Source organism: Pseudovirgaria hyperparasitica (assembly GCF_010093815.1).
Source record: "Pseudovirgaria hyperparasitica strain CBS 121739 unplaced genomic scaffold EJ05scaffold_8, whole genome shotgun sequence".
Classification (NCBI taxonomy): Eukaryota; Fungi; Ascomycota; class Dothideomycetes; order Acrospermales; family Acrospermaceae; genus Pseudovirgaria; species Pseudovirgaria hyperparasitica.
Genome location: NW_022985556.1, coordinates 1108904 through 1124640, shown reverse-complemented (window position 1 = coordinate 1124640; position 15737 = coordinate 1108904). Strand labels below are relative to the sequence as shown.

Genomic DNA, 15737 nt, shown 5'->3' with positions numbered 1-15737 from the left:
AGACCGCAAACATTTGTCCGCCACTTGGGAACACAATTGGGGCCGTCTCCGATGCTCACAACCGTTCCTCCAAATTCGTTATGCCCTCTCTGTTAGCCGAGGAACGGGACTATTCCTCTCTTCGATCCGGCTCCCACGAATTGCGCACTTCCATGGACAAACACTTCAATCGATCCAGCGAGACTAGTGGCAGACTTTCGAATGGCGACCTGTCAGTGAAGAGTAGTGCAATGTCAAATGGTCATCCCCCGTTGCAATCCCTTCCAAACGGTTATACGCACGATACAAAGAGAAACTCCCACGACAAGTCCGCCCCGAGCAGAGACTTCAATGCCAACACAATGGGCAAGCGAAGCTCCATGTCTGAAAATGAGAAATTCGCTTCTAATGGTGACACTGCAGTACCCAGGAATGTGAGCCGTGATGATGGGAGGTTCTCGTATACCGAACAGGGTAACGCCGAGGAGCGACGCTTCAGGTCGACAAAGGTCACAATAGACATGACAAATGGCCTTGATGGGACAACTGAGTCGAGTCTCTCGGAGTCACCAACTGCCATACGCACAAGCACGGACTACGGATCTCAATCACAAAGAGTCTCCTCGACATACCCCCCCGCAGATGCGAATTTGCTCAACCCGACCAATCCCTCTCAACGTGTATCTTCACCTCCAACATTTTCATCATCGCATCAATCGACAACATCCACATCTTCACAGCTTCCGGGGAGCGCTCGACTCCAGCATCGGCATACGCTCGAGGTCCCCAAAGTCTCGGCGTCTCGTATGTCCCGCGAGTTCGCCGGTGTGAACGCCGAGGACGTTGCAACATCTACAGGTCGTTTCTCGCCCAACACACCAACGAGACGACGTGGTTCAATGTCCCTCGTGCGCAGAGGTACTCGATCAATACAATCGGATGTGCTCGTCGATGAGGTTCAAGACGAGGATGCTGCACGATATGCTGAGCTTGCCAAAAAGCGCGCCAGTAAAAGGAAACGCAAAGAGGAAGAGGACGACGATCTGGTGGTAGTCGGAACCAAAGTCGAACAGGGCCATGTCAACTATGTGACAGCATACAATATGCTGACGGGCATTCGCTTCACTGTTTCCAGGACAAATGCCAAGATGAATCGAGACCTTGAAGAGAAAGACTTCACAGACAGCTTCAAGTTCTCATTTGATGTGTAAGTTGTCCCTCTACTACGTTGCTTCGCCTAATGCTAACGATCCCACAGCAACGGCAACGAACTCACGCCGTCCGCCAAATACGACTTCAAATTCAAGGACTACGCTCCATGGGTTTTCCGGCACCTGAGAATAATCTTCCAACAAGATCCCGCGGACTACTTGATGTCTCTGACTAGCAAGTATATCTTGTCCGAGCTTGGTTCGCCTGGCAAGAGTGGCAGCTTCTTCTATTTTTCGAGGGACTACAAATACATCATCAAGACAATCCACCACGCGGAGCACAAATTTCTACGGAAGATCTTGGTAGAATATTACGATCACGTCCGCCATAATCCCAACACTCTCCTTTCACAGTTCTACGGTCTCCATCGAGTCAAGCTTCCTTACGGACGGAAAATACACTTCGTCGTCATGAACAACCTATTCCCACCGCATCGAGACATCCACCACACCTTCGACTTGAAAGGCTCAACTATAGGTCGAGACTTTCGAGAAGAGGATTTAGAGAAGAACCCACGCGCAACCTTGAAGGATTTGAACTGGCTACGAAGGGATTTGCATCTGGAGTTTGGTCCTACCAAGAAATCGGCCTTCATAGCACAGATGGAGCAGGATGTTAAGCTTCTGCAGCGCCTCAAGATAATGGACTACTCTTTGCTTATTGGGATTCATGACTTGGAGAAGGGAAACGAAGAGGGTCTTCGTGAGAAGAACTTACAAGTCTTCCAGCCTATGGGAGATGAACCTGAAGACTTTCAACCAAATCCGCTGTTACGGACACCTTCGAAGCTAGAGAATGCTCGGAAAGCGAAAGAATTGCGGGCGACGTTGAAGCTACAGAAGCCAGTTCCTATGGGTCAAACAAATACTAAAATGCCAGACGAGGCCGTAGAAGGGAAGACGAATTTCTACTTTTACAGCGATGATGGCGGCTTTCAGGCAACACATGAGGACGATCGACCAGGCGAAGAGATTTACTACCTGGGTATCATTGACTGTTTGACCCACGTAAGTCGCCCCATTTGCACAAATTCAATTCTATGCTAACCCATACAACAGTACAGCCTTATCAAACGAATGGAACATTTCATCAAAGGCCTGTCAAATCAGGAGTCTCAAATTTCTGCAATACCCCCCGAGCGCTATGGAGATCGCTTTGTTCGATTCATTTCCGCAGTCACCAAAACCAAGGAAGCCGCTGACGCCGAGAAGCTGGAAGAAGAACGCCGGGAGAGTGAAATGCCCAGCGCTTCAATCGAGCAAGCTCGTCAAACGCCCACTGAAAAGGTCATCGAGAAAGCAGAGAAGGTTGCCGAGCGCTCGAAAAGACATGGCCAAAGTGAAGAGAATATTCCGGAACGCAGCATCACAGTAGTCCGAAGTCCAAGTGCAGAGCGCGGCGAACTGGGCTATAGTCTGCCAGTTGTGGAGGAAGCACATGAAACGAGTAGTGTTGATGGACGTAGCGCGCGAAGTCAAAGGAGCACTAGGAGTTCCGATCCACACAACCCTCCGAAACACGCCGGCCCTGCCAACACTCTCTCTCCAACTGCAGCACATGCGTACTCGCGCCCACCGCCAACCCCGCCGAAAGACGGTCGTGAGGCCGACGATGAGCGTCCGCCGACTCCGCCAAAGGACGGTCCGCCTACACCACCAAAAGATGACATGAGAGGAAGAGGCAGGGACAAGTCTCTTCCAACAATCCCCCATACGAACTCTGGAGATCTGGCCCCACCTCTTGTCGCCCAAGAATTCACGCATAGTCCATCACGTGTCAAAACAGGGCCAGGCGGTGTAGAGATGGAGGAGTACGGCATGAGAATTGACGCGGTACAATGAGACTTTTCCCTATGGGGCATCGAGGCACCTGCGAACTCGTCCCTCCTGAAATCAAATCAAAATCCCCTATATACCACCAAGGTCAGCCCGGAGAGGCACCCCCAAACCGGCGAGTAAGCGACGATCCATTTGTAAATGTTATTTGTATACCTCTCTGCGTAAAAGAACGGACGGCGAAGCGCTCGCAATCCTGTAATTCTCCCCTTTTTTTATCTGCTTCTTCTTCTTTATAATTCATCATCATCAAAGCATTGCGTGCGCGTCTTTGCATCATCATCATCATCATCATCATCATCATCGTCATCTCCTTTGTCCCTGCTTGGTCTGTCTGTTTGTCTGTCTTATCTGTCTTATCCGTCTGTCGTAGAGAAGTCCGAGCAGTTGTGAGCGTGTTCCATTTTGACCATGTAGCGTTCCGTTGCAGAGACTAGACGGGGATTAGGGGTAGTAGTAGGAGTGGTAGTAGGAGTGGTAGTAGGATTGGTAGTAGTTACTAGTACTAGTAGTAGCATAAGTCCACGCGTGTGACATGACTATATGGCAGTCGCGTCGCGTCGCGGTCCTAGCGCCCCTGAGTCTTTTCCTATGTTTATTTATCATCATGGTCATCATTATCATCATGGTCATTGTCATCATCATCATCATCATCATCATCATCATCATCACCACCGCTCGTCTACTCGGTTTTTTTTGGGCCGGAGGGCGGGGAGATAACCAAAACGGCTGTTTTCATGCCTTGTAGCCTGTCCTGTCCTGTCCTGTCTTATCTTGGCATATCATATCATTTCCTAGGCTAGGCTTTGCTTTGCTTGGGGAAATGGCTACGTACCTACCTACCTATCTACTGCGTACTGCGTTACCTACTGCGTTACTTACTGCGTTACATGCTTGCTTGTTCTTCGTGCCTGTCCTGTCCTGTCCTGTCCTGTCCTGTCCTGTCCTGTCCTTCTTTGTGGGTGTGTGGTATAGGTAGTGCGTAGCGTGCGTGCAATATAGTTTGTGTGTAGCGTAGCGTATCGTGCGTGTGTGAAGATTCGATTGTAGTTGAGAATGGGATTGTGGTTGTTTGTATCCTATTGTTTCTTGTGAGTATTTTTTTTTATTGTTTTTTTTTAACCCCCTTGATACCAACCGTCATCATTGTCCCGTGTGGGTTTTTTCTGTGTTTTATCCATCATCATTTATCGTCATTGTTGTCGTCGTCATTATCGTCGTCATTATCTTCGTCATCGTCATAAACTACCTAGTCGCATATGTGTATGTGCAGAGCAGTGCCATTTTACTCATGTATGACCTTTTGGGCCGCCTTCCTTGCGGGATCTGGGAAGGAGGGAGATGGGTAGCGTTTAGGTTTGGAAAGGGGGGAAGGGGAGAGCGGGGAGAGTGTGTGTATGAGTGTTCATATGGGTAATAGAATTAGGTCTATTGAGATATGCTCTGTCTATGTGTCTGTGTGTGATTACTTGATCGGTCGACTGAAAGCTGCCGGGTTTTGTGGATGTGAAGTGAATATGACTTGAACACCGCCTGAGCAGCAAGATACACTTTGGCCTACACCCGCGAGTCTGAGATTGATTTGGGGATGGAAAGGGGTGGCGATATTACGATTGAAGTGCGTGATGATTCTGTGTATATTACAGTGCCTCCGGAACGCGTCGGCAGGCTGTTTGCTATCAAAGTAAGTCTATGCAGAACCTCTCTCCTCATCCAACCTTGCTCCCCCGCCCCGCCCTGTCTACTCTTTCTCTCTCTACTTGTAAAAGTCGAACTTGTCAGCCTCCTGCGCACCCTTGACCTGGCTGGCATACGCATCCTCCAGATCGCTCTGGATGATGTTGTACCTATTCTTCCGCACCGCCCTCAGCCCGGCCTCTTGCATGATCGCCGCAATAATGGCACCGCTGAGCGGATCGTTCCGCACAATCAGACTGTCCAGATCGACCTCGGGACTCAGACTCATCTTGCTGGCAATAGTGCTGAAGATCAAGCGTCGTTCGCGGCGGTCGCGCAGAGAAGGGAATTCAATCTTTCGGTCCAGACGACCGGGACGCAGCAGGGCGGGATCGAGCGTGTCGGCACGATTCGTTGCCATGATGACCTTGACGTTGGAGGTCTGATCGAAACCGTCCATCTGATTCAGCAGCTCGAGTAGGATACGTTGGACCTCGCGATCGGCACCGGTCTGTGCATCGAAACGTTTCGTGGCGATGGCGTCGATTTCGTCGATGAAGATAATCGCAGGCGAGTTCTCGCGTGCCATGCGGAAGACGTCACGCACCATGCGGGGTCCTTCACCGAGGTACTTTTGCACAAATTCGGAGCCAACAACTCGAATGAATGATGCAGTTGTGCTGTTCGCGACGGCCTTGACCAGCATTGTCTTGCCGGTACCCGGGGGACCGTACAGCAGTACACCGCGTGGCGGGTCAATACCGATCTGCTTGTACAGATCGAAGTGTGTGAGTGGCAGCTCGACTGCTTCTCTAATCTCCTGCTTTTGCATATCCAGACCTCCTACGTCCGCATATGTGACATCGGGCTTCTCGTCGGCACCGAGCATTGCTATCGAGGAGTCGGCCTCTGGGGGTAGAATATCGACTAGAGCATTGGAGTGGCGGTGGAGGGCGACAGACGAGGAGGGCTTGAGAAGTTCGCGGTCGAGCGTAGATAGGATCCGGACGACATAATTAGACCCTGTCGACGATTGTACAATCCCCGTACTATGAAGGTCAGCGAGATAGCTTCAAGCATTATTGCGTAACACACTTTTGGTCAATAGCCTCCATGAACTGCCCAATCACCAGCGGCACAGATTGAATGCGCTTTATCTCCTCCTGCGCTCGAATGAGCTCACGCTTCAAACTCCTTTGCTCATCCTTGATGTATTCTTCCTGGAGCTGAATGTATCTGTCCGCTTTGTTAGCACGTATGTCGATACTCTTGAGCTCGTTGAAGACATACTCTAGCTGTCTCTGAAGCTTCTTGAATGTGGAGTATTCATCACCGTCCGTTGAAAAGCCCTCTAACGATTCAAAGTTGGGTATAGATGAAGGTAGTTGCTTCTTGTGAGGATGGACTTGGTTCGCCGGATTCTCTACGGCGACGTCGGCCATGGCTGCTTGTGGAGCTGAGATAGAGTCGAGGAGGACAGCGGTTACAGGAGAGTCGAGAGCGCGCGTAAAGAAATCGTGTTGAGTGAGTGTTGTGTTCAAGTGATGGAGTACAGGAGATCAGAGCTTCGACGCGGCTCTGAAGCATGAGCCGCAAGCGGTTCGCCATCACCAGGTGGTCTTGGCACGGGAAAGGATCTTACATAATCACCGACATCAACTATTTGAACAGATAATTAAGCTGCCGCAATAGGCCGCATCAGCCACCAATGGGGCAGATATCGGACACATTTGGTATCGCACACAAGGTTTACTGTACTGAGTTAATCTAACCTATATGGTAATAACAATGCTCGCTCTGCATTCGAGTCGTCCTCATGCGTAAATATTGCACGCAGCCCGTTTCATTCACCGTCGCAATCCACCAGTGATCGCTACTGAATTGGAAAGACGAATACCTATCTTACATCTTCACTGCTGAATGGTGCGATTCATTTCCGATCAAAGACCAGGCCTTATATATTTCAAAGGCGGGACTTCCCACGAGCCGACCGGCGTAGCTCGCTGTCAAACTGTAACAATAGCTGACCTTTTAGTCCAATTACTGCGCCATGTTACACCGTATCAACGCCAAGGAGGTCGAAACATCTGCATGCAGAATGAAAATTCAGGAAAACAAGACGTGAAGCTACGCGTATAGAGGTGGGAGAGGCGATTATATAGTGGGCATAGGAAACGCAGCATCAGAATCCTCGGGTCCCTGGATCGTGCCGTTTTGCATTGGGCAGAGCCTGTTGAAGTTGCGTCAGCATACTTATGATCCTTTCGCCGGGAGGAGAGAGAGAATAAAACTTACTTCTTGTTAGTACTAATATGACCAGCTTTACCACAGCGCTTACACTTGCGGTGGGTACCAACGTGCTTTCCTGTACCAGGAGAGTCGGAATTAGATGGGTTGTAGACACCCTTGGCTTTCTCGCGGCCCATGCGGCGTTCTTGGTTGCGCTCAAGACGCAGAAGTTCGTCGCGAAGACTACACGGATGTTAGCTATGGCTGAGATGAAAGGTCAAGACGCAATCTTACGCTCTCTCTCGCAAAGCATCTTTGGCCTCATCACCCGTGGGCTTCAGATTGAATAAATCTTTCTTAATGTCTTCGAGGTGGGCGGCGCTTTGCCTTTTCAGGTACTCTCGAATGACCCGGGGGTTTTTGATAACCTCGCGCTCTGTCTTCGGGTTCCCATACGTATCAAGCACCGTCCGCGTGATTTTCAGCATCTTGCCTTTCTGGCTGGATCGGCTAAGTCTACTGAATTGACTCATAGTATCATCGTCGTTGCGCATGGGCGTCCCATACTGGGACCCGCCCACGTGATGTGGCGTAGGTTCTCGACCGTTATCAACCACTTCCTCGACATTGTCCACGCCATCTGCATCAAAGCCTTCTTGTTCAACGGTTGAACTGAGGCTCTGTTTTTGGGCATTCCAAGTTCTCGTTATGGCCTCTCTGTACTTCTGTTCTTGAGTGGCCACGTTGTAATTATGCCCACTGTTTGCTTTCTTTTTCTGAGCATCGAGCTGGTCCTCGATACTCTCACCCAGTGCACGAAAGCCACCTTTCATTGAAACTTTGATGAAACTGAAAGCCTCGGAACATCCAGTAGGGTCGCCAGGCCCATGAATCTCGACCATGGCCTTGCCAGCTGCAGCATTCAAGAAATTCTTGGTGAGCTGCCAGGGCGCCATCTGCTCCTCCATAGTCTCGCCGTCTTCGTCGACGTCCTCTTGATCATTATCAGTTTTGTTATAACCTGCGTCTTGCAGATACTGGGCTCCGACTTGTGTGGCGTCCAGTAGGCAGATTGTTTCCGGAACTATCTTTCGAAGCGATTCGACAGGTGCGTCGTCTGTGTATTCAGCGGGGTTAGGATTCCAGGAGGCACGTTCTTTGTCGTACTGCATGAACTCTCTCAGCTTTCCACGGTTCTGGGCGATGTCTGTTCCAGGAAGATGCTCTCGTATCATTTCATTGCTAAGAAGAGCGCCCTTGACCTTCCGGCGAGAATTACTACGGTATATCCGGTACGCAATCATCTTCAATCGGTTCTTGGCAGCTTCAGTCACTTTGCGCGAATGAGTTCCAGGTATCTCCATATTGGGAAACTGTTGGCCAACGACCATCAGGTTTGAGATGTTCCTCACATGCCAACTATGGCCGTTCTCTCCGGTAGTGCTCCGAATGATCAGGAAATCACTGTTCTTCGGCTCGTGTTGGAATACAGGAGCGCGGAACATCTGATTGCTCAGTGCTGAAGTCATCTCGCCAGGTTCCACTGTGCCGAATTTGGAAAATGGACTATCGTCTTGTGGTAATAATACGGATGTTTCACCAAGCTCTTTCTTCGGCCTCTGCGTATCCGCATCATCTTTTCGCTTGTAATAGTTGATGAGACGACTATGCATTCCGAAATTCGACATCATCATAGGTTGCTCCTCGGAGTACTCGAAGAGAATCATGTCGGAATTATCTGCTAAAGAAAGACTGTCGGATGTAGCGTAGATCTCCTTCGCAGATAGGCCCTTTAGCAGCTTTCGCTTTACGCGACGATTTTTCGTAACTTTAGCTAGCTCGGGGGCCTTAAAATGCATTTGGGGTCTGTGGAAAGACCGACATTCTCGAGCACTCATCTTCACCTTGTAGAATGGGAACTGTAGCCGTAATGCCGGTGTTGCGTGTTCGAGGCTCTCGGTGCCGATGAGGTGGCGAACCTTGTTGTTGTGGTGGTTCTCTTTGAGGGCGTCGTAAGCCTCGTCATTAGAGATATTGAATCGTTTAGATAGCGCACGAGTGAAACTTCCGCTCACGTCTCGCTTGAATTCCAGTCCAGGTTTGCGAGGTATTCGAGGGGTAATATTGGCGTCCATTTCGTGGAGCATTAAATGTGGATCGTTCATATCCAAAGTAATCTTAGTCGCCAGTTTCGCAGTTGTAGCTTCAGGGTCCTCAAGCGAAGGAAAATCCTCGTAGAAACGGTGTAAAAGCCCACTCTGGTCCATCTGGTTTCCCTTCTGCTTCTTAGCAGGAGGTAGTACAATATCGCCATATTCAGATGCATCACTTGAGCTTGAGAGGTCCCAGTCTGCACAAACGACTTCTAGGTCTTGCCATCTAAAGCCACCAACGGGCTCGTTATCGTCCATATCATCTACATCTGACTCTTCCTCTTCCTTATCCTGTGTATCATGGGTTGTAACGAGAATTAGTCCTCTTTGTGCAGCTTCCTCGGCTCGGGTTTTTGTTGGTGCAGTGGTCGAAGGTGGCAGCCTGAACAATTTCTCCTGGTCCGGCATAAGATCAAGGGTCACCTTGGATGGCTGAATCGACTTTGGTGGTTTGAGAGGCTGTTTGCCAACGAAATATGCACGTTTCTGGGGTAGCACTTTCTTCCACCTGACAGGTTTGTCTTCCTCGAACAGTGGGAAGATTGTGCGGAACAGTTCCTTGTCGGTCTCAGGTGGCGGTGGAATATCCGCCGTGACAGTCCGAGTCTGCCTGTCGCGGTGAAAGCCGAATAACTCAAGCTGTTCCAGGAGTTGCGCTCTCTCGGCTGGGTCCTCGATATGGTCCAGACTTCCGTCGTCTACAGGATTTGGTGAAGGCCCTTGAGTTTCGTCTGCCAAATCTGAATCCTCCTTCTCTTCGTCCTCAAGCTGGGTCGCGTTGTGAGATATGGGAGCGATTCCATTAGCTTGGTCAGTATTATGATCGTCTTCGTCTTCGAACAGCCCATGTAGATCATCTTTGTCGTCTTCGTTCCCGACAACCTTCTGTGTAGCCGTGCCGTCCGTTGGGGGAGAAGGCGCATCATCGAAAAGAGCGTCGAAGCCGTCGTCAAAGATACCATCCGCACCGTCTTGCGTATCATCGAAAGAGTGTCCATTCATATCAACTCTGTCCGGGTTTGGCACGATCTCGTCCTCATCGTCGGCCAAGTCATCGTCTCCAATATCCTCAAAGTCCTGAGCATCATCGGCTTTCTCGCCCGGTTCGAGCTCTCTGCTAAAGTCAAGTTGGTCGACATCTTGAGCGTCGGTGTTCAAGAGGCTGGCGATGAGCTCGTCGTCGCGGGCGTCGATCCCGTCGTCATCAAGAACAGCGTGAGGCATTGTTGCAAAACTGGGTGAACGATATATGAGTGAGACGTGCCGAGCAGTAGGATCGCAAGCTTTCAGCAGCGAGCGTACGAGTCTTTCTGGGCAGGTATAAGCTAATGTAGGCGATGGGTTTTATGTCGGCGACAGCAGTGAAAGTGGTGGAAATGGAGGTGGTGATGTGCAGTACGTACAGCTTTAACTTCTCCGAGACCTGACCAATCTCCCTCTTGCGGTGAAGAAAGAGTCATCTGCGGGGTCGCGAGCAAACGAACGCGGCGGCAGGCGCATCTGGACAATGACTGTTACTGAATAGCAACAGACCTTGAAAGTGAATTGCTGCACACGCGCTAGCTTGACAGTAGACTGGGTCCCCATCGCCACGGATCCGGATTGGGCGTAGCGTCGGGGCTTCATCGGTTTATATAGCCATTATGCTTCACCTCTTCACCAATAATGTTATTTGACATCTTGCTAAGCAGGCAACAATAAACAATTACTATGTCGAACTATTAAAGGTACCGCCTACGACGCATACAAATTTGATATCTCCGATATGATCATATATACATACTATCACCAGAGTGGCATCATTGTAGATTAGTATCCATTTCGAAGCTTCTCTAAGTTCTCTTTCGTCGACAACATTGAAGTTTTAACTTTCCTGGGTATAGTCGATCCCAATCTGGCTCTGGTATGCAAGGAAGCATCTCTCCGTATAATGAATGGTAGGTTTTTAGTTGACTCAGTCTTAAGGATTTGAATCAGATCCACGTGATGTCTCTTTCCGTTCATCCGCGGTCAGACTTCCTATCAATCAGTTCAGTTCAATTTTGGGCCTCTAGTTGAATTGAACTGGACTGTTAATCCTAGTAGTAGAATTGAAGTTGAACTGGACTGGACTGAAGTATATTAGTAAGATTAGCTAAAAGTCTTAAAGATGCATAAAATTTAGTATTTTAAGGCTATATATCTATATTACCTATATAGTAATTCTTAATATGAGTGAATAATAAGCTTAAAAGAGACTATATTCATATTATTTATATATAGCTATTAGTATAGAGACTTTATGTGGTTTTATACATGAGAGAGTGATGATAAGTCGCGTGAAAGTCACGTGACCTATCACATGATAGCTTACCTAATGTACCCGAGAAAGTCACATGACACATCACGTGACATATCACGTGACATTCTCATAATGAATCTCGTCGAATCACCTAACCTTAAGAGGATATCTACCAATATACCTATCTATATATAACTTCAGTTCAACTCAACTATTAGCAACTCAATCCTACCCTAGAATTGAATTGGACTGAAGATCCAACCCTTGGCAAGAGGCCTCAGTTGAACTGGACTGAGTCAATTCTGGAGAGGCAGAATTGAAGTTGGACTGATTGATAGGAACTCTGTCCGCGGTAATAGAACCACAACGTCATAGTACTTAGGTAACCTAAAGTAGGTGAAGATGCTCTATATCATTCCAGACTTGAATATATGAATTTGGATTTTCTGTGCTTATCTTCAGTCGTATCTACATAAATCGTACCCAACCTCATAGATAGCCCCTAAATACCAACATGACCTCTGAGCGCGAGCCCCCAATCATCAAGCCTGCCGTCTCACCACCCCAGAACCCTTCTCATGGCGCAGCCATCATATTCATGCATGGTCTGGGTGATGATGCTGCTGGGTGGGAAAGTATGTACCTGTGCTGACAAGAGGAGAGCATCAGGGCCTTTCGTACTAACAGAATTCAGATATAGCCGACCAATTCCAGGGAGGCAACAAACTCCCGTATATGCAATGGATATTCCCAGAGGCGACAGAGAACCGTGACGCCATGCAAAAGGCCTGGTATCGGCAAGTCCGCCTGCTTGCGACCGCACCTTCCCGCCCTGAACTCGAGGAAGACGAGGACGAAGACGGCATGCTTCTGTCCATGAAGTACATCGAAAGCTTAATCGACGGCCTCACCTCGAGAGGTGTTCCACCTAACCGCATTGTGTTGGCCGGCTTCAGCCAGGGATGTGCAATGGCGCTGCTGACAGGCCTCACGTCGCGCAAATATGCCGACAAACTCGCTGGCCTCGTGTGTCTTAGCGGCTATTTTCCCTTGATCAATCGCATGCAGGCGCTCCGGAGCGAAAATGATCTGCCGTCTGAGGTCGGCCATGTGCCGGTGTTTCTGGTTCGCGGACAGAAGGACTTTGCTGTGCCGAGGAGGTTTCTGACCCTATGTATCGACAAATTTAAGGAATTTGGCTTCAAAGACGACGCAGTAGAGGTGCATGAATATGAGGATCTGGCTCATACTGCGAACGCACGGGAGCTGAGAGATCTTTGCACATGGCTGGAGAAGGTAGTACCACCGTTAGAGTAAACCGGAACCTGCCTTTTCGAGGAAGGTGCTTAGAACTTTATCATATATCACATCATAATACTGGCGACCATTCATGCCTTGAGCTCAGAATCCTTGTTGTGGTGGATATTGTCCTGGTGGGTATTGCCAGCTCAGGTTGCCACCCATGGACTCGGGAAAAGAGAAAGGCGGAATGTTAATATTGTTTGGATCAGCATTTTGTGCTTGCGGGAATAATTTATCCCATTCATTCTAAGTTCGCGTTAGCATTGGGCCGTGTTGAGGGTCTATCCATGGTTGTAACTCACCCAATCAATATCAATCACCACCTCACCACCAGGACTGCCTCCACTGATAACTTGTCCAGGAAGATTTGCGCTACCATCTGAGCCTGGAGGGGAATTCATGATACCTGCTAGGTGTGGCTGTTGAGACAGTGCTGTGTGTGGGGCATAAAAAGACTCGCCAAAGCCATGCATATTATTAGATTGAAAGTCCGTAGGGGCAATTGCTCCTGTCGCATTTCCAAGGCTCATCCCTGCACTTGTCGTAGGTATTTGATTATGATATCCCGCACTGGCCGGTCGATTCAAGGTCGGTGTCGCCATGCCTACTATGGCAGGTGGCGGGGATACTGATGGCCGAATCGGATCATTCTCGCCCATCTTCTTGACGTATTCAGACTCCCGCTCAGTACGGATTTTCGGCATATGTATCCGGTGCAAGCGCTGATACACCTCACTCTTCCCACGAAGATCGCCTAGTACCACCTTGACCTTGTCGATTGGCGTTAGATGGGGTGGCAACTCGAAAGCATAGTCTAGTGACTTCCAGATACGTTCCTCTTCTGCTTTTGGTGGAGGCTTCGCGTACAGCTCGCCCATCATAAGTAGAGCAACGTGCCACTGCTGCATAGCGCCTGTTACTTTGATTAGCCTGTGAAGTCCTTCGTAGAGAACATATACTAACCACTCAACCATGACCAAGGGGTGAGAGCAGGATTTGTCTCAATGGTAATTGCATGTTCCATCAGCAGTGTGACAGAGCTCATCATGATATTCCGCAATCTATCAGGCATTACGCGTTGGGCATTACTTGCGTACCGATGTAGTAGCATAGCATGTAGGCGTAATGACAGAATTTTGTAGACTTGCAGTGTCATGAAATGCAAGGGAAGATGGAGGTTCAGCATGGAATAGTACTTCTTCTCCATAGCCTGTTTGAACCTCTCACACTTACCCAATAGAGAAGTAATTGTTACTTTTCCTTTGCCTATTTTCGGCCGTTCAAACCACAACATACGATGGATCTCGTTGCATTCGAATCGAATGCGGGACAATGTAACGTCCGTGAACATGTTAGAATCCTTTACTGGTGGTGTGGCAGATTCCAGATCCGCATCGTCTACGTTCAGGGGGAACTTCGTATCGTAGTCGTCCATGCGGATCTGTGGTCGGGGCCCGCAAGCCTCGCACGTTCGAAGGTCCAAGGCGCACAGTTGAAACCACACGAGTCTCCGGACATGCGTCTCGACTGGGGAAATTCCAAAATTTGAGCCGTCACGATGAAGACCCATACATTCGGCGAGACGAATGGCAGTCCCTGTCAACGCAGCATGACCACGTGAGATTGCACTTCTGCACAGGGGGATCTACAATTTGCGTTAGTGTTGGTACACTAGGTAGTGATATGAACCTACCATATAGGCAGTGAAGGCTTGAAGAGTTTCCAACTGTGTACTCCTTAAGAAATTTGCCTGAGACAGCGCGAGTTCAGTTCCTTCTCTAAAGTTCTCCACAAGTTGCTGCTTCTCTACCGTGTAGGTCTCGTAGACAGAATCCTCAGGCATGCTGACTACAGCAGAGAAGAGTAGAGAAAATAGTAGAGCCATGAAAGAATTCCTTGACGCTATTCCAATGTGCATGTTCCGCCAAAACATGTCGTACTGTCTCTCGAAGGAGGGCCTGTGGACAATTCGGCACAGCGGATGCACAGCGAGCCAATACTGGTACATTAACTTGTCTGCCATAGCCCTCTGCGGTAGATACTGCATGATAGGGATCGAACCAAAAGCGCCCGTAGACCTTTGGCCTGATAGAGGCTGCTGTCTAGGAATAGGCGGTGCGAAAAAGAAGCTAGAGTTTGGAGGGACATATTCACTGGCGACCAGACTGCCAGAGGTATCACGCATTGCTGGTGGCACTTCCTCGGTATCGATTCCAGTGAGGCGTCTCAAGGTGTCAGCCATCTATACGCGCGTAAGTGCATGTACAGCAATGATTCGAAGAGAAGCCTGAGCACGCACCTCTTCATACATCTTTGGTCTGAAATAACCACCAACCCTGTCAGTGATTCTCATTTTGCCAATGAGGATGCCAAGATCCTGGACGTCATCGTCTGGCTCACCACCGTAGACGACATTATCGAGAGCGAGCGTATTAATTTCAAGGTCCTTCTCGTCCTCGGGAGGTGTTCCCTCTTCATCACTGCTTTGGTCCTGGCCGGGAATATGGTCGCCCGTTGACATCTCACGCTTGATTGCTCGTTTCCGGGCGACGTCCTCTTCCAAGGTCCTCTCCAGCGTTCCCATCTTCTCCTTGATCTCCGCAATCTTTGCTTGTGAGGCATGATCGAGTGCGGGAGCAAGGAACAAACAATCGCGGTTGAATTTCACACAGTTTGCGCAAGGGCTGGTCTTGTCGCATTTCAATTTCCGTCGACGGCACTCAAGACAGGAAGTGATCAATCTGTTTCTTCGGCGGATGCGCTGCTGGTGAGCGGTTTGGCCGGCCGACAATGGTGGAGAGTGTTGATCGGACGGTCCAGCAAGGCCATCTCCATCACCCGAAGAATGATTTGTTGTGTTTGCGAACATGGCACCAATGATCTGCCAGTTGCAGATGCGTGCAACCTAAACTCCGATGCACGCACGTCCGGGGTAGGCAGCGCTTCGCCTTACGTGCGTAGGCCGCCGGTAGGTGACTAGGCAGATAGGCAGATAGGCAAATAGGCAGATGGACAGAGACAGAACTATGCGCGTCTGCGGCACACGTCTGGTCAATGACAGCAATAGTG

The 15737-nt window shown here is 49.4% G+C and overlaps 5 protein-coding genes across 5 annotated transcripts; 2 read left to right on the top strand and 3 right to left on the bottom strand.

The window, feature by feature from the left end:
• Positions 1–650: 650 nt before the first annotated feature.
• On the top strand, positions 651–2657 carry EJ05DRAFT_417272 (SAICAR synthase-like protein; the record flags this gene model as incomplete). Its single annotated transcript, XM_033741442.1, has 3 exons — positions 651–1186; positions 1238–2198; positions 2250–2657. Coding segments are annotated over 3 exons (1905 nt in total), but the record flags the coding sequence as incomplete, so codon positions are not given.
• A 1809-nt stretch (positions 2658–4466) lies between these two features.
• On the bottom strand, positions 4467–6279 carry EJ05DRAFT_538379 (26S protease regulatory subunit 6B). The gene is made up of 3 exons (XM_033749451.1): positions 5994–6279; positions 5799–5939; positions 4467–5752 (listed from the first exon to the last, which is right to left on the bottom strand). Exons 1-3 carry the CDS (start codon positions 6143–6145, stop codon positions 4783–4785), a joined length of 1263 nt encoding a protein of 420 aa, XP_033600596.1. The 5' UTR covers positions 6146–6279; the 3' UTR covers positions 4467–4782.
• A 167-nt stretch (positions 6280–6446) lies between these two features.
• Positions 6447–10628, bottom strand: EJ05DRAFT_476401 (uncharacterized protein). Its single transcript, XM_033744020.1, has 4 exons — positions 10489–10628; positions 7227–10395; positions 7042–7175; positions 6447–6993 (listed from the first exon to the last, which is right to left on the bottom strand). The coding sequence occupies exons 2-4, from the start codon at positions 10307–10309 to the stop codon at positions 6767–6769; spliced, it is 3444 nt and encodes a 1147-aa protein (XP_033600595.1). The 5' UTR covers positions 10310–10395; positions 10489–10628; the 3' UTR covers positions 6447–6766.
• Positions 10629–11880: 1252 nt separating this feature from the next.
• EJ05DRAFT_500661 (acyl-protein thioesterase 1) lies at positions 11881–12683 on the top strand (the record flags this gene model as incomplete). Its single annotated transcript, XM_033747027.1, has 2 exons — positions 11881–12001; positions 12061–12683. The coding sequence occupies 2 exons, from the start codon at positions 11881–11883 to the stop codon at positions 12681–12683; spliced, it is 744 nt and encodes a 247-aa protein (XP_033600594.1).
• EJ05DRAFT_378902 (uncharacterized protein) lies at positions 12599–15629 on the bottom strand. Its single transcript, XM_033741211.1, has 5 exons — positions 14968–15629; positions 14362–14910; positions 13632–14313; positions 12971–13581; positions 12599–12914 (listed from the first exon to the last, which is right to left on the bottom strand). The coding sequence occupies exons 1-5, from the start codon at positions 15535–15537 to the stop codon at positions 12768–12770; spliced, it is 2559 nt and encodes an 852-aa protein (XP_033600593.1). The 5' UTR covers positions 15538–15629; the 3' UTR covers positions 12599–12767.
• Positions 15630–15737: the final 108 nt, after the last annotated feature.

Coding starts and splice junctions, on each gene's coding strand:
- EJ05DRAFT_538379 (XM_033749451.1), bottom strand. CDS start 6,145: ATGGCCGACGTCGCCGTAGAGAATCCGGCGAACCAAGTCCATCCTCAC. Junction 5,940..5,993: donor AAGCTTCAGAGACAGCTAGA/GTATGTCTTCAA, acceptor CAAAGCGGACAG/ATACATTCAGCTCCAGGAAG. Junction 5,753..5,798: donor ATGGAGGCTATTGACCAAAA/GTGTGTTACGCA, acceptor TGACCTTCATAG/TACGGGGATTGTACAATCGT.
- EJ05DRAFT_476401 (XM_033744020.1), bottom strand. CDS start 10,309: ATGCCTCACGCTGTTCTTGATGACGACGGGATCGACGCCCGCGACGAC. Junction 7,176..7,226: donor GATGCTTTGCGAGAGAGAGC/GTAAGATTGCGT, acceptor ACATCCGTGTAG/TCTTCGCGACGAACTTCTGC. Junction 6,994..7,041: donor CGTTGGTACCCACCGCAAGT/GTAAGCGCTGTG, acceptor ACAAGAAGTAAG/TTTTATTCTCTCTCTCCTCC.
- EJ05DRAFT_378902 (XM_033741211.1), bottom strand. CDS start 15,537: ATGTTCGCAAACACAACAAATCATTCTTCGGGTGATGGAGATGGCCTT. Junction 14,911..14,967: donor GACCAAAGATGTATGAAGAG/GTGCGTGCTCAG, acceptor ACGCGCGTATAG/ATGGCTGACACCTTGAGACG. Junction 12,915..12,970: donor TGGTGATTGATATTGATTGG/GTGAGTTACAAC, acceptor ACGCGAACTTAG/AATGAATGGGATAAATTATT.